Source organism: Scyliorhinus canicula, chromosome 14, assembly GCF_902713615.1.
Source record: "Scyliorhinus canicula chromosome 14, sScyCan1.1, whole genome shotgun sequence".
NCBI lineage: Eukaryota > Metazoa > Chordata > Chondrichthyes > Carcharhiniformes > Scyliorhinidae > Scyliorhinus > Scyliorhinus canicula.
Window position 1 is genome coordinate 83,771,794 of NC_052159.1, and position 27,488 is coordinate 83,799,281.

Consider the following 27,488-nt stretch of genomic DNA (forward strand, 5'->3'; position numbering starts at 1 on the left):
TTCAGAATAGATGATTATGGTGGCTGAACAAGGGACAAGATAGAATGGAAACATTCAGGGTTAGCCAGGTCACAGTTGGTCTGGTTTCAAAACCCATTCTAGGACTTGAGCACAAAAAGCAAGGCGGACACTCCAATGCAGTACTGAGGGAATACAGAGTAGAGTCCTTCCAAGTAGATGTTAAACCGAGGCTCCATGTGCCTGCTTAGGTGATGGAAAAGATTGAATAGCCCTATTTTGAAGAGCAGAAAAATTATCCCTGGTGTCTTGACCATTATTTATCCATCATTCAACCTCACGAAAGAAACACCATCTGTTTGTAGGAGTTTACTACGCAACACCTGGCTGTTGTGTTTACTACATTACAGCAGTGACCGTACTTCAAAATTACTTCATTGGCTCTACAGTGTTGGTGAAAAGTGCTATACAAATGCAAGTCTCATGGAGGTCTCATGGTGCAATGGTAACGTCCCTGCCTCTGAGTCAGAAGCAGTGGTTTGAATCTCACCCTAGGAGTTGGTATCCAAGGGCAATGTGTTCATTACACAACCAAACAGGAACAGAAGAACAAGGAGCAGATGTAGGCTGCTCTGCCATTCAATCAGATCATGGCTGATCTCTTCCTGGTCTCAAATCCATCTATCTACCCATTCCCCGTATCCCTTTAACCTATTTTTTTGAAAATCAAAAATACATCCATCTCCTTCTTAAAACCATTTAATGACTCAGACATCGCCGCACTATGGGACAGGTAGTTCCACAAATTCACTACCCTCTGCAAGAAGTCGTTCCTCCTCATCTCAGTTTTAAATCTACCACCCCTCAACCTATAGGCACGATCCAATTGCCACTCTGCGCCCGAAAGTCAGCTCACTGTGGCACAGCATCGCCGAGACCTCGCTCCCGGGATTATCCAGCTCACAACGCCGGGACCTCCACAAAGGGGGACCAGATGGAACAGCATATGTGGTGGTCTCCCAGGAGATCGGGGGCCCCATCTGCATGCCCTTTTGGCAGGGCAGTGTCCTGGTACTTCTTGTGCCACTTGGGCACCCTGGCAGCGCGAGCCCAGCACACATCCTGGCACCCTGACCAAGGTGCACAGCTGGCATTTTGTGCGTGCATATGATCGGGGACCCTCTGTGTCTTCGGGGGGGGAGGAGGGGTCACTTCAGGGGCCTCAAGAGATCAGCCAGCCATTTAAAATGGCGTTCCGTCTCCCGCTACACTGGGGAGTTCCAGCGAGCAGAGCTCCTCAAGTGTACAAAACGGGACTATGTGGGGCCTTAGCCACATATTCCCAGCTAAGGCTCCTTATGCAACGTGAGCCTCGATGAAAAGCCTCGATGTTTCTCGGCACTCGCGATGGGACTTCATTCCCAATTAGTTGAATCGTGCCGTATATCTGTGACCTCTCATTTTGGATTGTCCCACAAGGGGGAACATTTGGCCTACGTTTACTTTATGAGTCCCTTTTAGTATTTTATATACCTGATCAGATCCCCTCTCATCCTTCTCAACTCTAGTGAGTACAAGTCCAAACTGTTCAATCTCTCCTCATACGTCAACCCTTTCATTCGAGAATCAATCTGGTGAACCTCCTCTGAACTACCTCCAATCCTTCCTCAAATAAGGAGAGCAAAACTGGACACAACATTCCAAATGTGGTCTCACCAACACCCTATACAACTGTAAGAACACTTCTCTACTTTTATACTCCAGTCCTTTTACAATAAACGCTAACATTCCATTTACCTTTTTAATTACATGCTGTACCGGCATTTCTGTGACTCATGAACAAAGTCACCCAGATCCCTCTGCCCAGACGCATTTTGGATCTGCTTTTCATTTAGATAATAATTTGCCTTTCTATTTTTTCTGCCAAAATGGATAACCTCACACTTATCCACATAAATTCCATCTGCCAAATTCTGGCCCGCCCAATCTCCTAGTCTATCTATATCGGTCTGTAAAACGTCCTCTTCACTGCCTGCTTTCCCACCTATTTTAGTATCATCCCCAAATTTTGCTATTTTACATCCTGTCCCTGCTTACAAGTCATTTAGATAGATTGTAAAAAGTTCAGGTCCGAGGACTGACCCCTGCGGCAGCCCGCTGGTTAAGGTTCGTCATCCAGAGAAGGATCCATTTATCCTGACCCTCTGCTTTCGGTCAGTCAGCCAATCGTCAATCCAAGCTACTACTCTACTGCCAGTCCCCTTCGACCTCGCCTTCGGGATCAGTCTTTTATGCGGCACCTTGTCAAACGCCTTCTAGAAGTCTAGTTCCCCATTATCCACCTCGCTGGTCCTCAAAGAACTCAAGCAAGTTTGTCAAGCATGACTTATCCTTCAAAAACCTATGCTGACAATGGCTGATTGAGCTTTATCTTTCCAAATGTTCAGTCATCACATCCTTAATGATTGATTCCAGCAACTTCTTTACCAGAGGTCAAGCTAACCAGTCTATAGTTTCTTACTTTTTGCCTCTCTCCCCTTTTGAATAGGGGCGTCACATTAGTGGGTTTCCAATCCACCGGGACGCTTCCAGAATACAGGGAATTTTGAAATATTATCACCAATGCATCTACTATCTCCACTGCCACCTCCCTTTATAACCCAGGATGCAGGCCATCAGGTCCTGGAGACTTATCTGCCTTTAATCCCATTAGTTTATTCAATACCGTCTCCCTAGTGATGGTTATTGCATCCACGTTCCTCTGCATTAACTTCAGATTTTTAAACATTTTTGTTATCCTCTATCGTGAAGACAGAGACAAAATATTGGTTGAATGTGTCTGCCATCTGTGTTCCCCCATTTCTTCCCTCACCAGTATCGTCCTCTAAAGGACCAACATTTACTTTACCTATTCTCTTTACATACTTCTAAATGTTTTTGGTATCAGTGTTCATGTTTCTGCTAGTTTCCTTTCATAGTTCACCTTTGCTCTTGATTTTATTTTTCATCGCCTTTTGTTGAACCTTAAAGTTCTCCCAATCCTCCAGCTTACCACTAGCTTTTGCTGTATGGTATGCCCTAGTTTTTGTCTTTATGTCTTCCTTGACTTCTTTTTACAAGTTTAGCCCTTTTACAATTCCTCTTCATCTCATGAATATACTTTAATTGAGATGTATTTAATATCTTCCTGAACATCCGCCATTGTTCCTCAACTGTCCTACCCTCAATTATCTATACCCAGCCGACTTAGGCCAACTCCCTCAGGCCTGTATAATTGCCTCTGCCCAACGCTAAACCTCTAGTATGGTACACTGTCTTCTCTCGCTCAATCGGAATTTGAAATTCTAGCATGGTGTGATCACTCCTTCAAAGAGGATCCTTAATGCCAAGACTATTGATCAACCCTTCTTCATGACATAATACTAAATCTAAAATAGCCTACTTCCTGGTTGGCTCCACAACATATTGCTCCAAGAAACAATCCCTCATACACTCTCTGAAATCCCCCTCAAGCCGACCGTGCCAATTTGATTAATCTAGCCAATGTGCATGTTAACATCACCCATGATTACTGTTGTGCCCTTCTCACAAGCCCTCATTATTTCTTCATTTATACTATGCCCCACATTGGAAGTATTGCTTGGGGCCTGCAAATTACTCCTACCAACGAGTTTTTTCCCTTGTTTTTTATTTCCACCCAGATCGATTCAACATTTTGGTCCTTAGTGCCAATATAATTTATTAATACAGTCTTGGTGTCATCTTGTTTTCCTAATTTTCATTAAATAAACAACAAAAGAAACCAAACAAAAACAAATAATACCAATCCCCCAAACAGCATCCCATTCAGTATACAGACCAAAATATCCCCCATTCCAAGGAGAAAAGAAAATTAAGTCAATTAGTAAACAGTGTAATCAAGAACAACAATCTTCCCCCCCACCCAACACAATGTTCGATGGCAACCAATTCTCGAAAATGCATAATAAACTGTCCCCAGGAATTGTAGAACCCTTCCATCCTTCATCCCCCTCAGCTCAAACTTCATCTTCACGAGAGTCAGAAATTCCAGTACATTCCCCCCGCCAAGCTAAGGCACAGGGCAGAGAAGCTGACCTCCACCCCAACTGGACACGCCTGCGGACAATCAGCGAGGCGAAGGCTAAAACATCTACCCCTCACCTGCCCGGGCTGGTCTGACACCCCGAAAATGGCTTCCAGGGGCCCTGGTTCCAGATTCACGTCCACTAACCCGGAGATGACACTGAAAACCTCCCTCCAACACTTCTCCAGCTTCAGACTGGACCAAAACATACATGGTTTGCGGGGCTCCTTCCACAGCGCTCACATACATCCTCCACTCTCTGAAAGAGTCGGCTCATCCTCACCAATCGCCAGGTGCGCCCTATGCACAACCTTCAGCTATATCAGCTCCAACCTCGCGCACGAGGTGGAGGCATTCATCCCCCCGGAGCACCTCACACCACAGCCCATCTTCCATAACCTCCCCCAACTCTTCCTCCCACTTGGCTTTGATCACCTCCACGGACACCCCGTCATCCACCAAAATCCTCAGAAAGATGGCTGACTTCACCCCCTTCCCCCTGCCATCAATACCTCTTCCAACAATAAGGGGGTTGGCACTATCGGGAAGTTCTGAACCTTCTTCTGAGCAAAGTCATGGAGCTGCAGGTACCTAAACCCTTCCCCCTGCCCCAGTCCATATTTCTCCCCCAACTCTTCCAACCTTGCAAAACTTTCCCCAAAGAACAGGTCTTTTAATACCTGAGCCCCCTCTCTTCCCATCACCAAAACCTCCCGTCCAGCTTCCCTGGCTCAATCTATGGTTCCCCCTAATCAGCATCTCCCCTGACCCAGCCCCCAGGTTAAAGTGCTGCCTCAACTGCCTCCAAATCCACCACCACCGGACTTCCAGAGTACTGACCCAGGGCCATTGGGAGCGGTGCTGTTATCAATGCCCTCAACCCGACCCCCTGCACACACCCTCCTCCATTCTAACCCACAGGGACTCTCCATCCCTCCCCTCCCCCCACACCCAAATCCTCACTTTTTTGGCATTTGCCACCCAATAGTAATATAATAAATTCGGAAAGCCCAGTCCCTCTGCCTGCAGTCCTCTCTTCAGGACCGCCTTCTAGCCCTGGCTATCTTTCCCCCAAATAAATGAGGTGATCAGTTTGTCCACTTCCTTAAAAAAAAGCCTTTGACAAAAAGACCAGAGGGCACTGAAATAGAATCAAAATTCGTGGCAGCACATTCATTTTAATCGCCTGCATCCGACCTGCCAGTGACAGAGGGAGGCTATCCCACCTTGCTAAATCTGCTTTCATCCTCCCAGCCAAGCTAATAAAATTGTACTTACGGAGCCCGCCTCCCCTCCAGTCCTGTGCACCTGCACCCCCAACTACCTGAAGTGGGTTGCCACCCTGTGGAATGACAACCCTCCCACTCCCACCCCCATTCCCGGTTGGGAACCACAAAGTATTCACTCTTTGAGGTTTAACTTATATCCTGAAAAAAGACCCAAAAGTTCGGAGAAGTTCCATTATGTTCCCATCAACGCACTCAGCTCTGATATATATATATAAAACAATAAATTGTCTGAGTACAGAGACACCCTATGTTCCACAGCCTCCCCTCCCCTCGTACTATTCCTTCCACAGTCCCGAGCTCCTTAAAGCGATGGCCAAAGGCTCGATCACTAATGCAAGTAACAAAGGGGGCAAAGGACACCCCTTCCAGAACCAAGTACCCCTAACGCATATTGTTTGTGCGGACACTCACCGTAGGTTCCTTATATAATAGCCGTAACCACTCCGTGAATCTTGGCCTCATCCCAAACCTCAAGAGCTACAAATCAAATACTTCCAACTCCACTCGATCAAATGCTTTTCTGCGTCCAACGCAACCACTACCTACCTCTGTCTCCTTTCCCTCAGCCGCGTCATAATTACATTTAATACCGTCCTAATATTTGAGAATAGCTGCCTTCCTTTCACAAACCCCGTGTAACCCTCCCCCATCACCCTCGGGAGGTACCCCTCCAACCTAGCCGCCAAGTTCTTTGCATCAACATTCAGTAGCGATGTAGGCCTGTACAACCCACACTCCGTTGGGTCCTCATCTTTCTTTAACAACAAGGAGATCCATGGGTCCACCCCTCGCATCTCTCTCATAAACCCAGTCAGCACCTTCGCCCTCCCCCACCCCAACTGGGCGAGCGAGCGCGGCTGTGACCTATCCAACCGTGTCTATTGCACCAAGTTCCAATCCCATCCCACTATTAGTTCATGTGAATCCAAGTCCAGAATGGCAAAGAACCTTTCTCACAAACCCTGCATCATCCTAGTTTGGGCCATACACACTTCACAATGCCACCGACCTCGCCTCCAATGCCCCTGTTACTATCGCATATCTACCCCACTGTTCGGCCGCCACCTTCTCCATCTGGAACCTCACTCTCTTACCAACCAAAACCACTACTTGCTGTCAAACCCTGAATGAAATGCTTGGCTTGTCCAGCACTTCCCGAGCCTCACCTGATCTTTCACACTCCGATGAGTGCTCTTCAGCATAACAACATCAGCCTTTAAGCTTTTTAGGTGCGCAAACACCCATGACCTCTTCTCTGGCCCCCCCAAACCCCTCGTGTTCCACGTAACTATCCTGACCAGTGGTCTCTCATCGCAACCCCGCCCCTCCTATCTGCCATCATCACAACTTCAGGCCCTGCCTTCTGGGCTTGCCCCCCCCCCCCCCCCCCCCCCCCCCATCCCACTGTTGCCATGAAACCCCTCTCCCCCTCCCAGACTGCACCCTACCATCCTTGAAAACACCTCTTGCATACACCTCACCCGGTATGACCCCCCCCCCCCCCCCCCCCCAATTTTTCACACCGCCTATGCTCATGTCAGGGACAAAGCTGAGCCGGCTCTTTGGGGGAGAGGACAGGTGTGTCAGGTGTTTGGGGAGCCCGGCAAACCACACCCATATGTTTTGGGTGTGCCCTGCACTGGAGGGCTTTTGGAGGGGCGTCGCGGAGACGTTGTCAAGGGTGGTTGGTTCCAGGGTGGAACCGAGCTGCGGGTCCACTATTTTTGGGGTGGCATCGGAGCCAGGAGTGCAGGAGGCAAAAGAGGTCGGTATTCTGGCCTTTGCGTCCCTGGTAGCCCGGTGCAGGATTCTTTTGCAGTGGAAGGATGCAAAGCCCCCGAGCGCAGAATCCTGGATCAATGATATGGCTGGGTTTATCAAACTGGAGGGGGTCAAGTTTGCCCTAAGGGGGTCAGTGCAAGGGTTCTTCCGGCGGTGGCAGCCGTTTCTAGACTTCCTGGCGGAGCATTAGGGGGTGGTCAATTTCAGCAGCAACCCGGGGGGCGGGGGGTGGGTTCTTTACTGGGTATGTGTATTTGTTTCCATGTTATTTAACTATTATTTTTGGTAATTTATTGCTTCTGTATTTGGGGGGGTGGGGGTTACTGTTTTTTCTCTTTTTTCCCCCCAGTGTTGTTGGTTAAAATTTGTTGAAAATTTGAATAAAAATTATTTTTTTAAAAAACTGCAGTAGATTACAGTGAAATTCAATCTTTTATTTTCAGCTGTTTTGTCTCAGAGGCTATTTATTACCTGTGCCAAGGCCGATCCTTAGTCCTCCAAGAAAATGGTGCCGCAGTTTGTCACGGTCCCAGACTGAAAGTTCAACACATGCATCCTTAAGATCTTCAGGCCTGAAGCCGTCATAAACCATGGTGTGATTAAATACGGGATTTCTGTTCTTCTTAACAACGCGAGTCGACTGACGACTTTTTCTGCTCGTGTCTGGAAGAATGAAGCTTGCAGGAGAAAGAAACAGATGCATTTATAGCAGACTCAAAAAAGTTTCTCCAATCTCAAAAACCTAAGTTCACTGAAAAGAAAATAATTGACTTTGCCACATGTGTCCCCTAGGACACGGACAAGAACTTCAACTTTGTTGTTACCAAGTCAGAACATTAAGCATTAAATATTATTTATGTGGTTCAGGGGTAAGATACTGCTGCTAAATAGTTAAAGAAATAAAGATAAAATAAAATTGAAAATAGTAAATATTTAATACAAAAATTGGAGAACTCAACACAAAATATTGCTGGATTCTGAATTACTTACACTTTCAATTATTGGCAAGGATTTCGGAAAATAATGCAAGGCCCACATGAAAAGACATTATAATGTTTTGTTTAGTTTACAGTCCTCATGTTACCAAATGATGCTGGCATTGCACAGCTGATCTGCCAGCTCAATAGTTAAGAGTACTTTAACCATTACTGCAACTACTGTGTCTTGGACAAACCTGAGAATATTATTATTAGGAAAGGGGTTTTACTAGACAATCAACTGGTATTTGCAGAGAATCTCTAATGTAGCAAAGTATGTGTGAAAGAGACTGGAGTTTGGAGAAGGGTTACAGGAAATTACATCATGCATGGACAGAGTGGTAGGTTTTGAAAGAATTGTAAAGTGATGTAACAGGTAAAGAACTAGAGTGCCCCAAAACATCCGTGGGGGATGGGGTCCCCATGGCTGTGGGGGGGGGGGGGGGGGGGGGGGGGTGATCTTTCTTGCAGAATGGGGTGCTCTTTAAAGATGTTGTCCGACCTCTGTGGAGCCAGGTTTGCCAGCTCCATCAGGCCCTGCAAGAGTGTCGGAGCAATCCCCCCCTCCCCCCGATTTTATTTTGTTAGGAGTGTCAGGAGATCTAGTCAGAAAACTTGACTGTTTTTGGAGAGTAACATGCAGGTTTGAAGTCCGAACTCGTCACTTTGCCATATTTGGGAGATTCTACTCATAGTGAAGTATAACATGGAAATGTATATCAAGTTGTGTGTGGAGTAAAGTAGTAACGTAATCCTATTACCATTTAACAAATGAATCCAAACGATTTGGCCTAATCTGTGGTAAATTACTGGCTTCCTTCACCCAAATGTGAACTTCTCCTGTTTTTTTTCCTGTGTGGAGAAATATCAATTAGCATGATGGTACAACATGAAATAACCAGAAATTATGACTAAATATGAAGGAAAAAATACCTCCGTGTCCCTGAGGAATGTAGCGGATCGCCACTTTTAAGCTACCTTTGTCTTCCAGTCTGTTAACTCTAAGTGTCTGCAAAAGGTTACGAGCAAGAAAAATCATTTAGTGAATGCTTTGTTGGCAATATTTTTGCCATAACATAGCAAATCTGTTTATTTTAATAAGCATCTAATTTATTAAAACCTACTATGCATGCAAATAGTTTCATCAGAAGGTGTGACACTCTGATCTTATAGAAGTTAAGTCCCCTTCTAGATTTCTTTCTGTTACAATAGGAATAACATAAGTTCTGCTTCCTTTTTATACATTTATTCTCGAGAATTTCCTTAATTATCCTTCCAATTTCCACCCATCCCTCACTTTGGTACCTTTGGCTTTTCACTTTCTGGATTTCTCTACGTACACCATATCTGCCCATTTCTCTTACTCCTCCTTCACTCTCTAAAAATTATCAAGGTTCCAATTGTCTTCAGCTTTGCCTCGTCAGCTTCTGTCATCTACAATGCAGGCTTATTGCCAATCAAATCAATTCCTCCCCAACTCTGTTTCCCCTATTTATAGCCGCTCATTCATGTGACGGCAACAAACACATAGAGAAGGGACAGATCCAGGTATGGGAAAGTACAAAATGATGGGGTTAAAAAAAAAGGTGGCCACGTGTTGAAATCTAGGAAACACTCAAGTTAAATGTCTGCAGCTAAAGTGAACATAGTCCTGGATTGTATTGTAAGAAGTCTCACAACACCAGATTAAAGTCCAACAGGTTTGTTTTAAACACTAGCTTTCGGAGCACCGCTTCTTCAGGTGAATGAGGAACATTCACCTGAAGAAGGAGCAGTGCTCCGAAAGCTAGTGTTTGAAACAAACCTGTTGGACTTTAACCTGGTGTTGTGAGACTTGTTACTGTGCTCACCACAGTCCAATGCTGGCATCTCCACATCCTGGATTGTATTGTTTGAGTTAGAGTGTTCAATATAAAATTAATATAACTGGTATTTCGAAGATCTCAGCTAAAGTATTGTGTACCCTGTTGACCCCATATTAACAATATTTTGACTCTGGAGAAGATACAGGGAAGGGCAATATCGATGACTGGCAGCATAAGTACACTGAGCTACAGAAATGAGCTTTGTGCCTTGGGTTTGGATTCTCTGGAGAGGTAAAGACTTAACATTAAAGGCATCATGCAGATGGAGATATGTTTTGAGCTGATGGGGTTATCCATTTGAGGCAGACAGTGAAACTGGATAAGTTGAAACTTTATTTCTTATGGAAGACGACCACCTTGTCATTCCGAACACAATAGTAAGGATCAAATCCTTGCAGCCTTTCAAGATGATGTTATAACACAATTCTGGAAAACTACAAGATCACAGATGAAGGAAAGGAAGATATTAGATAACAAACATTTGGGATGGTGTCTCTGCAAGCTGTTTGATCATCTTTGCGGGTTGGGAGAGGAATTTTTGACAGAAGTTTAATCTAGCCCTAACTGGCAAACACCTTTTTTCCCCTCTTCCAGGGGTTTGGTGATGGGGTGGGGAAGAGGAAAGATTAAGGATGGGGATATTGGGGTGTCCTGTAAAATGGATGAAGCATATATTTCTCAGATGGATTAAACAACACAAGACCAACGCATTACCTTGTTCTGCACCACTGTTTAAGCCCAAAACATTCCATCCATTAAAATTTTTGTTCAATGTTCCAAACAGAATTTTTTTATTCAGATGCAGTTTCCTCAACATTGGCGAAAGCTGAGCACGTTGGATGAACAATCCTATGGCGTTCTCAATCTGCCCAAAGTGCAACACTGTGCTTCTTGTGGTCAGCACATTAACAGCTCCACCCATTCCCATCATCATCATTCCATCTATGGCCTCCAAAACTGCTCTCAGCAATTCATAAACAGTATCTCATCACTTTCCCTGGTAACTCTGTAGTGTTCTGGTCTGAACATTCTGTTCAGTAATTTCTTTTGTTATTCTTCTGTTCTTTTAATACAGTTCCATTGCCTCCTCGAGTTCATCTTCTGTATCATTTAATAGCTTTTCCATTGAGGATTTTGCAGGTCAAACAAAACATTTATTCCCTCTCAGTGAGTGGAGTAAGTTAAGCTGTTCCTTTCTATCTCTTTTCTTTGGCTTATTAAATGTTTAATCATCTTACTCATCATTTCTAATGAGGTGTATATACCCAAAATGTTAACTTTACCTTCCTTTTCTTCACAGTCAGTGACAGAGACATTGGGCAATTTCAGCATTCTGTGTTAATATTTCAAATTTCCAACAATTGTTTTCCTTTTAATTTATGCTATTTAATACAGTAGCTCTCACTAGAAATTACCCTTGGTTTTAGGTTGAACCAGTCCATTTTCTTGTTGCTCCAATCCCAATTTTTCAACTCTATTTCCACTTCACCTAAAAAACTGTTCCGCCCAAATGTATCGTTGTGCCAGACAGAAAGGTTCAGGGTCTGAGCCAGGAGGGTCGCTTTTTCAATTTTATACTGCGGAACAAGAGATGAAGGATTAGAAACAAAAAAAGATAAACATATGATCACTATAGTGTATGTTTCCTGAGGGATCATTTGTAGACATTAGTCAGGCACTTAATCATGTTTCATTCAGCTAAACATGAAGCATTCTCATATTTCTCTATTTACACGTTTCCTGCCAATTAGGTCAAACCTATGTAACTCAAATTTGCAATTCTGAAGCCAAAATAATTCATTTGCGGATGATGATCAGGAATTCAGAAAAAAGGCAAGCACGTAATATAACATAACATATTTCTTAATGACAGAAATAATGGACCAAAATGCTCCATAGAAAAATAATAATTTAAAAAGATTATTTATATTGTTTCTATATCCTTGAAGTTTCATGAACAATAGACATAAAGGGCTGGATTTTGCCCTTTTTGGAGAGGTAGCAGCAGAGCAGGACTTCTGCCAGTCTCACTAACCCTACCCCTCCTGTTTTCCTGAGTGGGGGTTAAGTCGTCATACAGGGCAGGGTCAAGATAAGACACCGTCACTTAAAGAGAGAACCTGTCACTGAAACAGAGTGAAATCAAGCAGTTAGACAGTAGTGATACCGCTGCAATACCAGAAAACCTTTGCCACTGCACTTGAAGGGTGAAAGAGTCCCAAAGACTGAAACCTACAACAGCAACTAAGGGGGCCAAATTGAAAAGGAGATTAGTGCAAGACTCTGCCTTGATCCAAGCCTTAGCACAACTTTGTCAGGAACTTCAGCTCTTTCTCTTGGTATTTCCAGATGGAAGCAGGAACTAAGGTAATCATAGATTTACAGTGCAGAAGGAGGACATTCGGCCCATTGAATCTGCAAGGCAGATTGGTTGGAAAGGGCGCCTTACTTAAGCATCTTCGATGTCTGCTTACACTGCGAAGAGGCTCCCAAGCTATGGGAAATGATCCATATTGTCCAGGGGATCACCATGAATCTTGATGGTCGGGGAGCGTGGCAGGAGCGGGCTGGTAGTGAACCTTTATTTTCTGGATGTTTAATCTGAGGCCCATTCTCTCATATGCCTCTGTGAATGCATCAACAGCCGTCTGTAGCTTGGCCTCTGAGTATGTGCACACATCATCATCTGCATACTGTGCACACATCATCATCTGCATACTGTGCACACATCATCATCTGCGTACTGCAGCTCAATGACATATTTTGGGGTGATCTTGGTTCTGGCCTGGAGGCATCAGACATTGAACTGTTATTGGAATTTCAGCTGGGATCAGAGACCACTAGTATTTGTGCCAACAGCACTCTTGGTGATCTTTTTATCTCCTCTCCCTTATTAATTCTTCACAGCTGGTTTGCAATAGCTTTGTAGAATTCTCCGTAGGAACAAAATATCAATTCAGTCCCTAAATCCTGGTCCATGTTTTTATTAGGTCATGGCTGATCTGTATCTCAACTTAATGCACCTGCCTTTGTTCCATATACCTTGATAGTTTTACCTAGCAAAGCTTCACTGATATTCAATCTTGAAAATTTCAATGAACACAACATCCACAGCCTTTTGAGGGAAATTACTCCCCATTTCCACTTCCCTTCATCAGAAGAAAATGCTTCCGAACTGCGCTCCTAACTAAATTAGCTTTTATTTGAAGATTAGTCTGAATTCACCCAACAGAGGAAATAGCTGAAGAGCATAGGGAATGAACATAGCCACACAGCACCTCAAGCATGCTCCGCCATTCAATACGATTATGACTGAACTTTAACATTCACTGCCCTATCCCCATATCCTTCAGTGTAAAATAATTCAACTTCAGTCTTAAATATACTCAATGACTGAGGTAGAGAATTCCAAAGTTCACAACCCTCTAATTAAGAGGGTCTCAGTCTCTGGATAAGGGTTTGACAATATAGGATATGTCCTCTATTTCTTAAAACTCTTCAGTCCACCTTAATAGTAATAATCTTTATTTTCACAAGTAGGCTTACATTAACACTGCCATGAAGTTACTGTGAAAAACCCCTAGTCACCACATTCCGGTGCCTGTTCGGGTACATAGAGGGAGAATTCAGAATGTCCAATTCACCTAACAAGCACAACTTTCGGGACTTGTAGGAGGAAACCGGAGCACCCAGAGGAAACCCACGCAGACACGGGGAGAATGTGCAGACTCCACACAGACAGTGACCCAAGCCAGGAATCAAACTGGGACCCTGGAGCTGTGAAGCAACAGTGCTACCCACTGTGTGACGTGCTGGCCCTAAACAACCTTTCAGCATTGAGCCGGTCAGGCCCTCTCGGAAAGTTATTGAAACGTGTAATTTGCCTCTCATTCTTCTCAACACCTCTCAACATCTCTCCTCAAAAAACAAATTAATCTAATGAACCGTAATTGAATCCCCTCAAAGGGCAAGTAATTCTCCTTTGGGCAAGGACATTAAAACTCCACACAATATTCCAGGGTGGTCTTACTAAATCCCTATATAGTTGCAGAAAGACTTTCTTACTCTGGTACTGCGACACGTTTGGAACACACCATTTGCCTTCCTAATTGCCTACTCTACCAACAGTTTTTCTGTATTTACTCTTTCACATCCCTTCATAATTTTTTAGTACCTCACAAATACAAACAATTCATGCAAGCTGTCCTCATAATTTAACTTCAAGACAGGTACCATTTTGGTGACTGTGCTGTACTATACCTTGTCAAGGCCAAAGTATCTTTCTTGGAGTGCGATGTCTATAAGGTGTCCTATCACTATTGTAACACAATGATACTTACTCAGATTATTTCAGTAGTAAAATAAATTGATTAATTCAGGAGGCTGGAAAGTTTTCAATAGAGGGCCATTCACCAGTAAGTAGACTAATAAAGTTGAATTTGAAAATTTAATCTTAAATTCATTATTTATTGACTTACATTTGAAAATCAAATATTAAAAAAGACTGGCAAAACGTTATTCACAGCTAAACTCAATAGAGTATGGAAAGAAAACGATGAGCTCTCTTACCCTTAGTATTTCATTGTAGACTGGATTCAATGATTTCTTTTTCACTGATGTTTTCCTTTTACCCATTTTAATTTTATCTGGAAGCAGGTAACTTTTCACATACCTAAAAACAGAAGACATATGAGGTATTATTGAAGGGGTGAATTTTCGCTATCTTCAAAGTAATAAAGATGGATGATTTTTAAAAATATTTTGGGGGAATGTTGTGCTATTCTGTAAAGGAAATGGTGTGTGGCTGGCTTCAGGTGGCAACATGAGAGCAAGTCACACAAAAGGTGGCTCCTGCCAGGGTCCTTGTATTTGAACCCTTTTGTCAGCTTTTTCGGGGATTTTTGTGTTCCAACCCAGCAGATTAGGGTGGAGAATGGATAGTTGACAGAGGAATGTCAAAAACTTTGCCGAAAAAGGCCACAGGAAAGAAACCCCTGGTAGCTCGTCAAAGGAATCTGGGGGAGAAAAGATGGCGGGGGTGCTGCACCCATCACATTCGAGACGCTGGCGTGGGTGATTGCGCAGGAGCTGGGGACTTTTGGAAGGCAGGTGGACGGCAATTTGAGTGGCAAGGAAAGGAGATTAAAGAGTCATTTAAAGACACCATCGAGGAGACGTTGGGCTCGATACGAGAGCAGCTGGGCAATATGACTAAAGCTGTGAAGGTACAAGGGGAGACACTGAAGGGCGTGGAGGAGGCCTTATTGAGGCATGAAGGCCAGCTCACCTCATTGGAAGTTAAAATGCTGCTCGTGGTGGAGAGGAACTAAGAGCCAGAAGGCCAAAGTTGAGGACCTGGAGAACAGGTCGCGGCAGATGAATCTCAAGAGTGGTGGGCTTGCCGGAGGGAGTGGAGGTCCTGAGACTAACTAAGTATTTTGCAGAGCGGTTCTCTTGATTGGTGGGAGGGGATAATGTGTTCTCCACTTCGGAATTGGAAGCCACGGCCGAATGAACCACCACGGGTGGTGATCGTCCGCTTTCACAGTTTTCAGAGGAAGGAGCAAGTCCTGGAACGGACAACAAAGAATCGGCACATTGATTGGGACGGGCACACTGCGCGATCTATTAGGACGTCGACACCGAGCTGGCGAAACGGCCTCTAATAAGGCAAAAGCGGTGTTGTACAACATGGATGTGTGGTTCAGGGTAGTGTATCCAGCGACCAGTCACAAAGGACCACTACTTTGACATGCCGTAGCAGAGGGAGGCCTTCATCAAGGATAAAGGACTTGGATGGCTTGAGGAGTGCTTGTGGGATTTTGTATGTGAAAGTCAGGTCGGGTTGGTTACAAATATTGCAATATAGTGTGTCATGTTGGTGTCAATGGAGGTCAGCGGGTGGATTTTTCTTGAGGATAGGGTCATTGGAGATGGTAAAAAGGGTGGATTGATATGGTAATTGGAGGGAAAGTGGAGCATGGCAAGCATGCTGGGATTGTCCCCGACAAGGTTAGTCAACTGGAATGTACGAGGCCTGGGGTGACCAGTAAAGAGGGCAAGGGCTTTTGTACATTTAAAGAGGATGGGAGCCAACGTGGTGTTTTTAAATTAAACTGGGGAACATTTAATGGAGTTCATTTGTCCAGAAGAGTTGAGGGATGAAATGAGTGAATTAATGCATGCATTAATACTGAAGATACAGACAAGTGTTTCTATAAGTAAATAAACAAAGTTTAAAAAGTTGAATTAGGAGATAGAGGGGGGATTTAGTTTTTTCAGCTGTTAATTTCACAGGGGTGCGGGGAGTAAAAGGGTTTTACAGCTTGCAAAGGTTAGATAAGTAAATAATGGAAGGTTATTAAATTTTATTTGATCCCAAAAGTGTGGGCAATAGGACAGACATGTTCAAACTAGTACTGAGAACAATGGAATCGAAGATGAAAGGGGGGAAAGGATAAGGTTAAGCTGATTTGCTGTTGGCTGTCCAGGAAACACATCCTGATGGAAACAGTTCAGGGCTGGGAGTTGAAGTTTGAATCAGTCATCCAGTCAAACCAAAAATGTCTTGAGCTGCAAAAGGCAGGCTTGTTCTGAAGTTTCTTGTATTGCTACAGCAGAGGGGATTAGAGTTTGAGCAGTCGTGTGGTTTACGCTTATTAAAGCAACGGCACTTATGCCTTGGATAATATTACTGGATTTTAATAGTTTCTGCATCACTAATATTTATTTGACTAACTTAGATCTGCTTTCAGCGAACATTGAGAATCCAAAGGACAAATCATGAACGCTCCCTCATTCTAGAATAAATGCATGACTAATACATGAAAATGAAAATGAAATGAAATGAAAATCGCTTATTGTCACGAGTAGGCTTCAATGAAGTTACTGTGAAAAGCCCCTAGTCGCCACATTCCGGCGCCTGTCCGGGGAGGCTGGTACGGGAATCGAACCGTGCTGCTGGCCTGCTTGGTCTGCTTTAAAAGCCAGCGATTTAGCCTTGTGAGCTAAACCAGCCCCATGAGTAGTCCATTCAAATAAAGCATGTGTGTATAAATTAAGCAACAGTTTATTTATCACCGTCAATAAGGAGATGTCCTCAATCCCCACTAGTCACCAAACACTGCAAGCAAACTGGCAGACTCCAGACGATCATATTTGTGGTCAGCCAGTCATGCACCAAGACTTGGAATAGTGATTTCTTCAAATTCTTGAAATGGTTTCCTTGCTGAACTCACTCAAGGTCAGTTAACGCAGTACAGATCTTCGGTCGAACCAGAGTTCTTTGTCTGTATAGGTCAACTACATACTGGATAATATCAATAGACTATCATGGAGGCTGAGCACTATGTTAGAAATAAGATCCACGCATACAAAAATAGATACTGTGAAGATTAAATAATATGTTTTTTTTAAATTTACTCACGGATCAGATCGATTTTTCTTTTCAGCAGCAGCTAGGTCTGAGCAGCGCACCACAAAAATATGGAACTCCTTCAACTTGTCAACATAATCCAATGAAAACTGCATCTTCCCTCGGACATCAATATTTCCAAAGTCACCACTGTAGATGCTCATTGTACTTCCACTAATCTATGAGCATTCAAATAGTTCAAAAATTAAATATCTGTACAATATGCATCAAGAAAATTGGTTATTTAGATTGCTGAATACATTTTTTCAGATCATTCACCCATTATTCCTGGAGCAGTGCCAATTTACAATTTTGCTGCAACTTCAGTTTTTCTTCAAATATTTCTTTCAGATTCAGCTGCCTTTAGAGTTGCTCAAGAAATGCTGAATGACTGATCAGCGGACATAATCTATTTTACTCGATCTTGAAATTAAGAGAGATTCAATAATTATGTGGAGAGCAGAAAAAATGCTCCAAAGTGTGGCTTCTGAATCACTGCTACCAGTACCACCAGGGAAAGCACAACAGGATTGGCAAGCTGTAAAATACATGTCAAATAAGTTTAAGGCAAATTACAATCTGGAACAGTTGACAAAAAAAAGGTTTTTTTATATACAAGAGAAGATAATGCCATTCTGCCAGGAAAAAAAAAATACACAGAACTGGAGGAATTTAAGTCCAATTCTTCCACATTTAGATCAGTCGGCCCCTTTCCCTAATGGAATTTTAAAAAATAATTAGTTCATGGGATATGGACATTGCTACCGGATTGACTAGGAATTAAATGTAAATGTTCTGTAATTGGAATTTGGAGTGAAGGAGTGGAGTAAGGGAACTACAAATTGATTTTCTAAAGGAACAAACAGAATTGTTTTCCTGCTGCCCTGTAAGAGCTTGAATTTGAAACTGATTGCCACGAGGCTAAAATGCCTCCCTTTCCATCCAGAGTCTGACTTTACTTTCCAAATAGTATACTGCGCTGCTCTGAGCAGTGATTTTTTTTTAAACAATAGGCTGCATTGCGGAGTTTTTTTAAAATTAGTTTCAAATTCAAGCTCTTAACAGGGCAGCAGGAAATCAATTCTGTTTGTTCCTTTAGAAAATCAATTTGTAGTTCCCTTACTCCACTCCTTCACTCCAAATTCCAATTACAGAACATTTACATTTAATTCCTAGATTTGAAAGTCAATCAGGTAGCAATGTCCATATCCCATGAATTAATTATTTTTTAAAATTCCATTAGGGAAAGGGGCTGACTGATTTAAATGTGGAAGAATCGGACTTAAATTCCTCCAGTTCGGTGTATTGATTTAAAAAAAAAAACAATGTGCTGCATTGCGGAGTTTTTTGTTTGACCATATTAACTTAAAGGAATGCAACTTCTTGAAACTCTCATCTCTGAAGCAAAGCTACGCAAGGAATTTATTTAGTGTGTTATTATGTTTTACCACTGTCATTCATTGATTAAATCTCGCAACCCTTCATGTGACTTTAATGCACTATCTGTTCATTTTTCCCCTTCTTTTGGTGATCTTATGCAAAGCATGACAGCAGTTGTCCTGCATGGTTAGTAACAACAACTGCAAATGAGATGCAGCACACAAGAAGTTCATGCAAATAGTTGCAACACTGTCAGAAGCCCCGTGTCTGCATGGGTGTCACCCCCACAACACAAAAATGTGCAGAGTAGGTTAAAAAAATATTTAAAAGTCAGAAAGACCTCTTGACAGTGCCATTTGTTATTGCACAAAGTGCAAATGGCATACAAAACTGCAAGTTTAATCCTCCATGCCGCCAAATTATTGCTGCTAAGTGTTAAGGGGAAGACATAAAAGAGAATCAGATGACTAGACATGTATGATCCAGTGTCATATGCCTCCTACTGGCCAGTTGAAAGATGCATTGAGTGGGGCCTGGAAGCCTCAATCTCTAATGCATAATCAATGGTTCAGGACTGGTGGGAGAAAATCTTCATATCCGTAGAATAAAACTATTCCGGGTATGAAAGAATTAAAGAGTTACAAATTTGATATACTAAATATAAATAATTTTTTGTTCTGGCAACTAGATCTCTTTTACCACATAGCACCCTTCACCCACCTCTCCCCAAATTCCAACAAGCAAACAAGCAGATTTCTGCCAATGTCCTTCTGCAACAATGGCGCAAGGGTGAAGAGTATTCTGGAGCAACTAGAGAAGAACTTGGAATAGGTGGGAAAGATCCCGTTGTCATGATCCACGTTGGGGTCAATGGTATAGGGTAGAATGGATGGTAGTCCTTCTGAGGGAATATCAACAGCTAAGAATCATTAAAAAAAACAGCATGGGTTGCAATCTCAAGATTAACAACTCAAGTCATGATAATTGGGCTAACAGGGATAGATCAGGAAAATGAATGCAGGGCTAAAAGACGGAGGGGAAATCAGGGGCTCAATGTGGGAACACCGACACCAGTACTCGGACTGAATACTGAAAGAAGGCCTGTTTCCTGTACGTGATAAGGGAAATAATCATGAAAGGAAAACTTGGCACTGTGATCATAACATAACAAAATAATTGAGAAAGGCATAATCAAGACAAAGATCAAAGTAATGTACTGCAGGAAAACTAAGTTTTGGGACAATGAAAATTATACTAAGGAAATTACAAGGAATGGAAACAAGAAATCTGACAAGCGAAGACATAGTATAGTGGTGGGAACTATTTAAAACAAGGATCAAAACAGTTCAGGAGAAATATATTCCACTAAAAATATCACTCTAGTCAATGATGACAAAATAATGAAGATAGTGGCATGGGCAAAATTAAAACTAAAGAAAAACCCATAAATGAAAGGATGAGTCAGAGTCATTATGCACAGGAGGGGGGGGATTTGACCCATCCAATCAATACCAGCTCTGTAGAATCATCCAGTCATTCCCATTCACGTGCTTTAACCTGTTACCCTGCAAGTTTACTTCCCTCAAATAGCCATCCAATAATCTTTTGAAATCATTAATTGTCTTGGTTTCCACCTCAAAATCGCTGTCTCCGACAGAGCTAAAACAGGTTCTTCCTTACATCCACTCTGCCTATCTTGCTCAAAACTTGAAATCTGTTTCTGCTAATCCTTGTACTCACAACTAATAGGAATATTTTTCCTGGTGTGCCGTATCTAAATTGGTCATAATCCTATACATCTCTATCGAATCTTCATAAATTCATATAAGAAATCTCACCTCAATCTCCTTTTCTCCACGGAGAACAACTTCAGCTTCTCCAACTTAACCTCGTAGCTAAAATCCCAGCCCTAGTAAATCTCCTCTGCACCCGCTCAAGTATCCTCACATCTTTCCTAAAATGCAGTGACCAGGTGGGGTTATGGGGATAGGGTGGGGGAAGAGGGTATAGGTATAGTGCTCTTTCAGAGGGTCGGTGCATATTCAATGTGCCAAATGGTAGCATGGTGGCACAGTGGTTAGTACTGCTGCTTCACAGGGTCAGAGACATGGGCTCAATTATGGCCTTGGTTGACCGTGTGGAGTTTGCAAGTTCTCCCAGTGTCTGTGTGGGTTTCGTCTGGGTGCTCCGGTTTCTGCCCACAGTCCACAGACGTGTGGGTTAGGTGGATTTTCCCTGATAAATTGTCCCTTAGTGTCCAGGGATGTGCAGGTTTGGTTTCGGGAGTGGGCGGGGGAGTAGACCTAGGTAAGAATGCTCTTTCAGAGGGTCAGTGCAGACATGATGAGCTGAATGGCTTGCTTCTGCACTGCAGAGATTCTATGGAGAACAGGGCACAATCCTTCAGTTGTACCCTAACCAGAGCAATATAAAGCTTTGGCATGAATTCTCTGCTTTTACAGTCAATACCGCTATTTATGAAACACAGGATCCAATATTCTTTGCTAATTCCCTCAATATGTCCTACCACCTTCAAAAGATCTATGCATGACTTCCGGTGGCGGCGATGTCCGAGTGAGCCACACATTCGGCGGGCTCTCACTCCGGCGGTCATTTAGGGGCTGATTCCCCGCGATAGCAGGACCACAGAGCTGAAGGAAGGCGGCGGAGAAAGTGCTGAGGAGCGGGCTGCGGCACATGGAACAGCGGGAGTCCAGGAGGCAGAAGAAGAGAGAGAAAAAGGGACAGAGACAAGGAGCTGAAGAAACTTACCTGGAACCTAAGATGGCGGACACACGGACCCCGGACTCAGCAATCCAGCAGGTGCTGGATAACATGCTCCAGGTAATTAAATCCAGTTTTGAAGCGCTGAAGCGGGACAGCTTGGACCCAATCCAGAAAGCGGTGGATCAGCTGAACCAGAGGCTGGATGATGCGCAAGATGTTAAAGTTAAGGAGCTGGGAGAGGCGTTGGAGGAGCAGGCGGATGCGCAGATGGTTGCGGCGCTAGAAGTTGACGGGCTGAAGGAGCGGCAGAGAAGACTGCTAGACAGAGTGGAGGAGCTGGAGAATAGAGCCTGCAGGAACAACCCGAGGATGGTCGGCCTCCCGGAGGGGGCTGAGGGAGCTGATGCCGCAGCGTTTGTAGTAGACCTATTGATGCAGCTGATGGGGGCCGAAGCCTTTCCGCGACCGCCGGAGCTGGATGGAGCATACAGAGAGCAGGCGAGGCAGGGGCGGCTGGGCGGACCCCCCTGCCCAATGGTGATTAGGTTCCACAGGTTCATGGACAAGGAGCGGGTGCTGCGGTGAGCAAAGAGCGCCAGGAGTAGCGCGTGGAACAACAGTGTCCTCCGCATTTACCAGGACCTAAGCCAGGAGGTGGCTCGGCGGTGAGTGGCCTTTAAGAATGTCAAGGAGGTGCTGTTCAAGAAGCACGTGAAGTTTAGTCTGCTGTTCCCGGCTCGTTTATGGGCCACGCACCAGGGTCAGCACCACTACTTCTCCGAGCCTGAAGAAGTGATGGACTTTGCGACGGATCAGGGGCTGGTCCCGAAAGGAGGCCCCACGGACGCGAATTAGGGCACGAGGACTACCGTGGGAAGGTACGCCGAATGGGCCTGGACTGCTGTTCAACGGTTTGCTGGGTCAAAGGTGCCAAGCGGAACATTTGGGACTCTTTCCTTTGTTCATGGACATTGGTTTGGGGGTTTTTTTTTGTTTTTTTTTTTCTTTCTCTTATGTTTCCTCTTTTTTCTGTTTTTTCCTTTTTGGGCGGATTTGTACTTTTTGTGCAGCTCACGGAGGACACTGGAGCCGGCACGGTAACGAAGGGGGGCCGGTCAGCAAGGGGGGCCAAGGACGTCGGTTGGGGTTTTTTTTGTTTTGTTGATGTCCATGCCTTCCTGTGCCAGTGAGTTTGCTCCAGTGGGTTGGAGAGGGGGATGGGGCACCGGGGAGTGGGGAGGAGGACGGGGAGATAATGGGAATGAGACAGGAGGGCGCCGGAGTGTTGAGTCACCGGGCTAGCAGATTGGCTAGTCAAGGGAGTCAGGTGGGGGGGGGGGGGGGGGAGATCACAGCCAGTGGATGGCAGAGGTGGGGGTACCGGGGGATGTTGTGGAGGGGGGGGGGGGGGGGGGGGGGGGGTTGTTCTGCTGACGTGGGAGGGACTTGAAATAGGCACTTGAAAGGAGGTCGAGGGTGGAGGCAGCGAATAGGCGGGCCAGGAATGGCGCGACGCACGGGCCGGGGGCCGGTCCGAGAAAGGCTATGGCTGACCAGCGTTGGGGGGGGGGGGGGGGGGGGGGGGGGGGTTGTTCCCCCCGACCAGGCTGATCACCTGGAACGTCAGGGGACTGAATGGGCCGGTTAAGAGGGCGCGGGTGTTCGCGCACTTGCGGGCAGATGTAATTATGTTGCAGGAGACACATCTGAAAGTGTCTGACCAGACCAGGCTAAGGAAGAGCTGGATTAGCCAGGTCTTCCACTCAGACTTGGACTCGAAGTCCAGGGGGATCGCAATCATGATCAACAAGCGGGTGCAATTTGAGGCGGAGGGCATAGCCACAGACAGGGGGGGCAGATACCTGATGGTAAGGGGCAGACTGGAGGGGAGAAGAGTGGTGCTGGTGAATATATATGCCCTGAACTGGGATGACGTGGACTTCATTAAAAGAGTGCTGGGGAAGATCCCGGACCTGGACTCTCGCAGGCTAATAATGGGGGGGGGGGGGGCTTTAACATTGTCCTTGAGCCGGCTTTAGATCGGTCGTGTCCCAGAACAGGTAGACTCCCAGCAATGGCAAGGGAGCTGAAAGGGTTTATGGAGCAAATGGGGGCAGTGGACCCCTGGAGAGCCAGACAGCCGATAGGAAGGGGCTACTCGTTTTACTCACACGTCCATAAAGTATATTCTAGGATAGATTTCTTCGTACTAAGCAGAGATTGTATAGGGGGGGGTAAAGAACACGGAATAATCGGCAATTACTATCTCAGACCATGCCCCGCACTGGGTAGACCTGCAGATCGGGGGGGCGAGCTATCAACGCCCGCAATGGAGGCTAGACGTGGGACTGCTGTCGGAGGAGGGGATCTGAGAGGCTTCGCAGGTGTATGCAAAATTACTTGCAGGTGAATGACACGGGGGAGGTCTCAGCGGCGACCCTGTGGGAGGCGCTAAAGGCAGTAGTGCAGGGGGAGCTGATTTCAATTGGGGCCCACAGAGCCAAGGCAGACAGGGCAGAGATGGATAGATTGGTCAGGGAAATGGGTCGGATAGATGAAGAGCACGCGGAGTCCCCAGGGGAGGTTTTACTCTGGGAGAGGCAGAGACTACAGGCGGAACTGGGGGCACTATCCACGAGTAGGGCCATGGAACAGCTCAGGAAGGCGAGTGGCGTGGTGTATGAGCATGGGGAAACGGCTAGCAGACTGTTAGCGCAGCAACTCAGGAAGAGGGAGGCGGCCAGGGAAATAAGTAGAGCAATGGATGGGGAGGGGCGCAAAGTGGAGGACCCGGCAGGATTGAATAAGGTATTCCGGGACTTCTATCGCAAGCTGTATACTTCGGAGCCGCCGGAAAAACCGGAGTAGATGAAAAGGTTTCTGGACGGGTTAACATTCCCAACAGTAGGTGGGGGGCGAGTGGATGAGCTGGGGGACCCGATTAGAGTGGAGGAGGTATTGGGGGGCCTAAAGACTATGCAGTCGGGGAAAGCCCCAGGGCCGGATGGATACCCAGTAGAGTTCTATAGGAAGTTTTCTGAGCTGGTGGGCCCGGTCTTGGCGAGGGTTTTCAATGAGGCAAGGGACAGAGGGACCCTGCCGCCGACAATGTCGCAAGCCACTATATCACTGATATTGAAGCGGGGTAAAGACCCAGAGGTGTGCGGGTCCTACAGGCCAATCTCCCTGATTAATGTTGACGCCAAGCTCCTGGCAAAGGTACTGGCGGTTAGAATGGAGGACTGCGTACCGGAGGTGATTGGGGAGGACCAAACTGGGTTCGTGAAAGGTAGGCAGCTGGCGGCCAACCTGAGAAGATTACTTAATGTGATAATGATGCTCCCGGCGGGCAGGGAGGTGGAGGTAGTGGTGGCAATGGACGCCGAGAAGGCCTTTGACCGGGTGGAGTGGGACTATCTATGGGAGGTGCACGGACGGTTTGGGTTCGGGGAGGGACTGGTGAATTGGATCAAATTATTATATCAGGCCCCGAAGGCCAGCGTCAGGACTAACAGAGAAGTGTCGGAGTACTTTAGGCTGTACCGAGGGACCAGACAGGGCTGCCCGCTCTCCCCGCTGCTGTTTGCGATGGCCATAGAGCCACTGGCGATTGCGCTGAGTGCCGCAGAGGGATAGAAGGGGATGGTGAGGGGCGGGGTAGAACAGAGGGTCTCTCTTTGCGCAGACGACCTGCTCCTGTACGTGTCGGACCCAGTGGCCAGGATGGGAAGTATACTGGGAATGTTGAGGAAGTTCGGCCAGTTTACAGGATACAAATTAAATATGGCCAAGAGTGAAATGTTTGTGGTACAGGCAAGGGGCCGGGAGAACAGATTGAGAGGGCTACCGTTTAGGCTGGTTGAGGAAAATTTCCGGTATTTGAGAATCCAGGTGGCACGAGACTGGGGCAGGCTGCACAAGTTACATTTGGCCAGGGTGGTGGAGCAAATGGAGAGTTTCGGAGATGGGATACATAAGACCATAAGACATAGGAATGGAAGTAAGGCCATTCGGCCCATCGAGTCCACTCCACCATTCAATCATGGTTGATTTCAACTCCATTTACCCGCTCTCTCCCCATAGCCCTTAATTCCTCGAGAAATCAAGAATTTATCAATTTCTGTCTTAAAGACACTCAATGTCCCGGCCTCCACCGCCCTCTGTGGCAATGAATTCCACAGACCTACCACTCTCTGGCTGAAGAAATTTCTCCTCATCTCTGTTCTAAAGTGACTCCCTTTTATTCTAAGGCTGTGCCCCCGCGTCCTAGTCTCCCCTGCTAATGGAAACAACTTCCCTACGTCCATCCTATCCAAGCCATTCATTATCTTGTACGTTTCTATTAGATCTCCCCTCAACCTCCTAAACTCCAATGAATATAATCCCACGATCCTCAGACGTTCATCGTATGTTAGGCCTACCATTCCTGGGATCATCCGTGTGAATCTCCGCTGGACCCGCTCCAGTGCCAGTATGTCCTTCCTGAGGTATGGGGCCCAAAATTGCTCACAGTATTCTAAATGGGGCCTAACTAGTGCTTTATAAAGCCTCAGAAGTACATCCCTGCTTTTATATTCCAAGCCTCTTGAGATAAATGACAACATTACATTTGTGACAACATTACATTTGCTTTCTTAATTACGGACTCAACCTGCAAGTTTACCTTTAGAGAATCCTGGACTAGGACTCCCAAGTCCCTTTGCACTTTAGCATTATGAATTTTGTCACCGTTTAGAAAGTAGTCCATGCCTCTATTCTTTTTTCCAAAGTGAAAGACCTCGCACTTGCCCACGTTGAATTTCATCAGCCACTTCTTGGACCATTCTCCTAAACTGTCTAAATCTTTCTGCAGCCTCCCCACCTCCTCAATACTACCTGCCCCTCCACCTATCTTTGTATCATCGGCAAACTTGGCCAGAATGCCCCCAGTCCCGTCATCTAGATCGTTAATATATAAAGAGAACAGCTGTGGCCCCAACACTGAACCCTGCGGGACACCACTTGTCACCGGTTGCCATTCCGAAAAATAACCTTTTATCCCAACTCGCTGCCTTCTGTCTGACAGCCAATCGTCAATCCATGTTAGTACCTTGCCTCGAATACCATGGGCCCTTATTTTACTCAGCAGTCTCCCGTGAGGCACCTTGTCAAAGGCCTTTTGGAAGTCAAGATAGATAACATCCATTGGCTCTCCTTGGTCTAACCTATTAGTTATCTCTTCAAAGAACTCTAACAGGTTTGTCAGGCACGACCTCCCCTTACTAAATCCATGCTGACTTGTCCTAAACCGACCCTGCACCTCCAAGAATTTAGAAATCTCATCCTTAACGATGGATTCTAGAATTTTGCCAACAACCGAGGTTAGGCTAATTGGCCTATAATTTTCCATCTTTTTTCTTGTTCCCTTCTTGAACAGGGGGGTTACAACAGCGATTTTACAATCCTCTGGGACTTTCCCTGATTCCAGTGACTTTTGAAAGATCATAACTAACGCCTCCACTATTTCTTCAGCTATCTCCTTTAGAACTCTAGGATGTAGCCCATCTGGGCCCGGAGATTTATCAATTTTCAGACCTTTTAGTTTCTCTAGCACCTTCTCCTTTGTGATGGCAACCATATTCAACTCTGCCCCCTGACTTTCCTGAATTGTTGGGATATTACTCATGTCTTCTACTGTGAAGACTGACGCAAAGTACTTATTAAGTTCCTCCCGCTGTCGCTGGCAGGGAGGGTGCAGACTGTAAAGATGACAATCCTCCCTAGATTTTCGTTTGTTTTTCAGTGCCTCCCGATCTTTGTCCCACAGTCCTTCTTCAAAAGAGTTAACAGGATGATCATGAGCTTTGTCTGGGCGGGAAAATCCACGCGGGTGAAGAAGGCGATGCTGGAGAGGAACCGCAGCGAGGGAGGGCTGGCTTTGCTGAGTCTGATTAATTATTACTGGGCGGCCAACATCGCTATGATAAGGAAGTGGATGGTGGGTACGGGGTC

The 27,488-nt window shown here is 45.4% G+C and overlaps 1 protein-coding gene across 14 annotated transcripts in view; it reads right to left on the bottom strand.

Moving 5' to 3' along the window:
- Positions 1-27,488, bottom strand: part of sytl2a (synaptotagmin-like 2a) — a 162,634-nt gene that overhangs the window by 991 nt on the left and 134,155 nt on the right. For 13 of the 14 annotated variants that reach the window (XM_038818132.1, XM_038818131.1, XM_038818130.1 and 10 more), the window contains 6 exons: positions 17,403-17,569; positions 14,546-14,648; positions 11,392-11,553; positions 9,045-9,120; positions 8,873-8,963; positions 7,606-7,811 (listed from right to left, as the gene is read on the bottom strand). In XM_038818132.1, coding sequence (XP_038674060.1) covers positions 7,606-7,811; positions 8,873-8,963; positions 9,045-9,120; positions 11,392-11,553; positions 14,546-14,648; positions 17,403-17,569 — 805 coding nt within the window. Of the gene's footprint in view, positions 1-7,605; positions 7,812-8,872; positions 8,964-9,043; positions 9,121-11,391; positions 11,554-14,545; positions 14,649-17,402; positions 17,570-27,488 lie in introns of those variants that run through there. The other variant, XR_005463175.1, reaches the window with a different exon arrangement.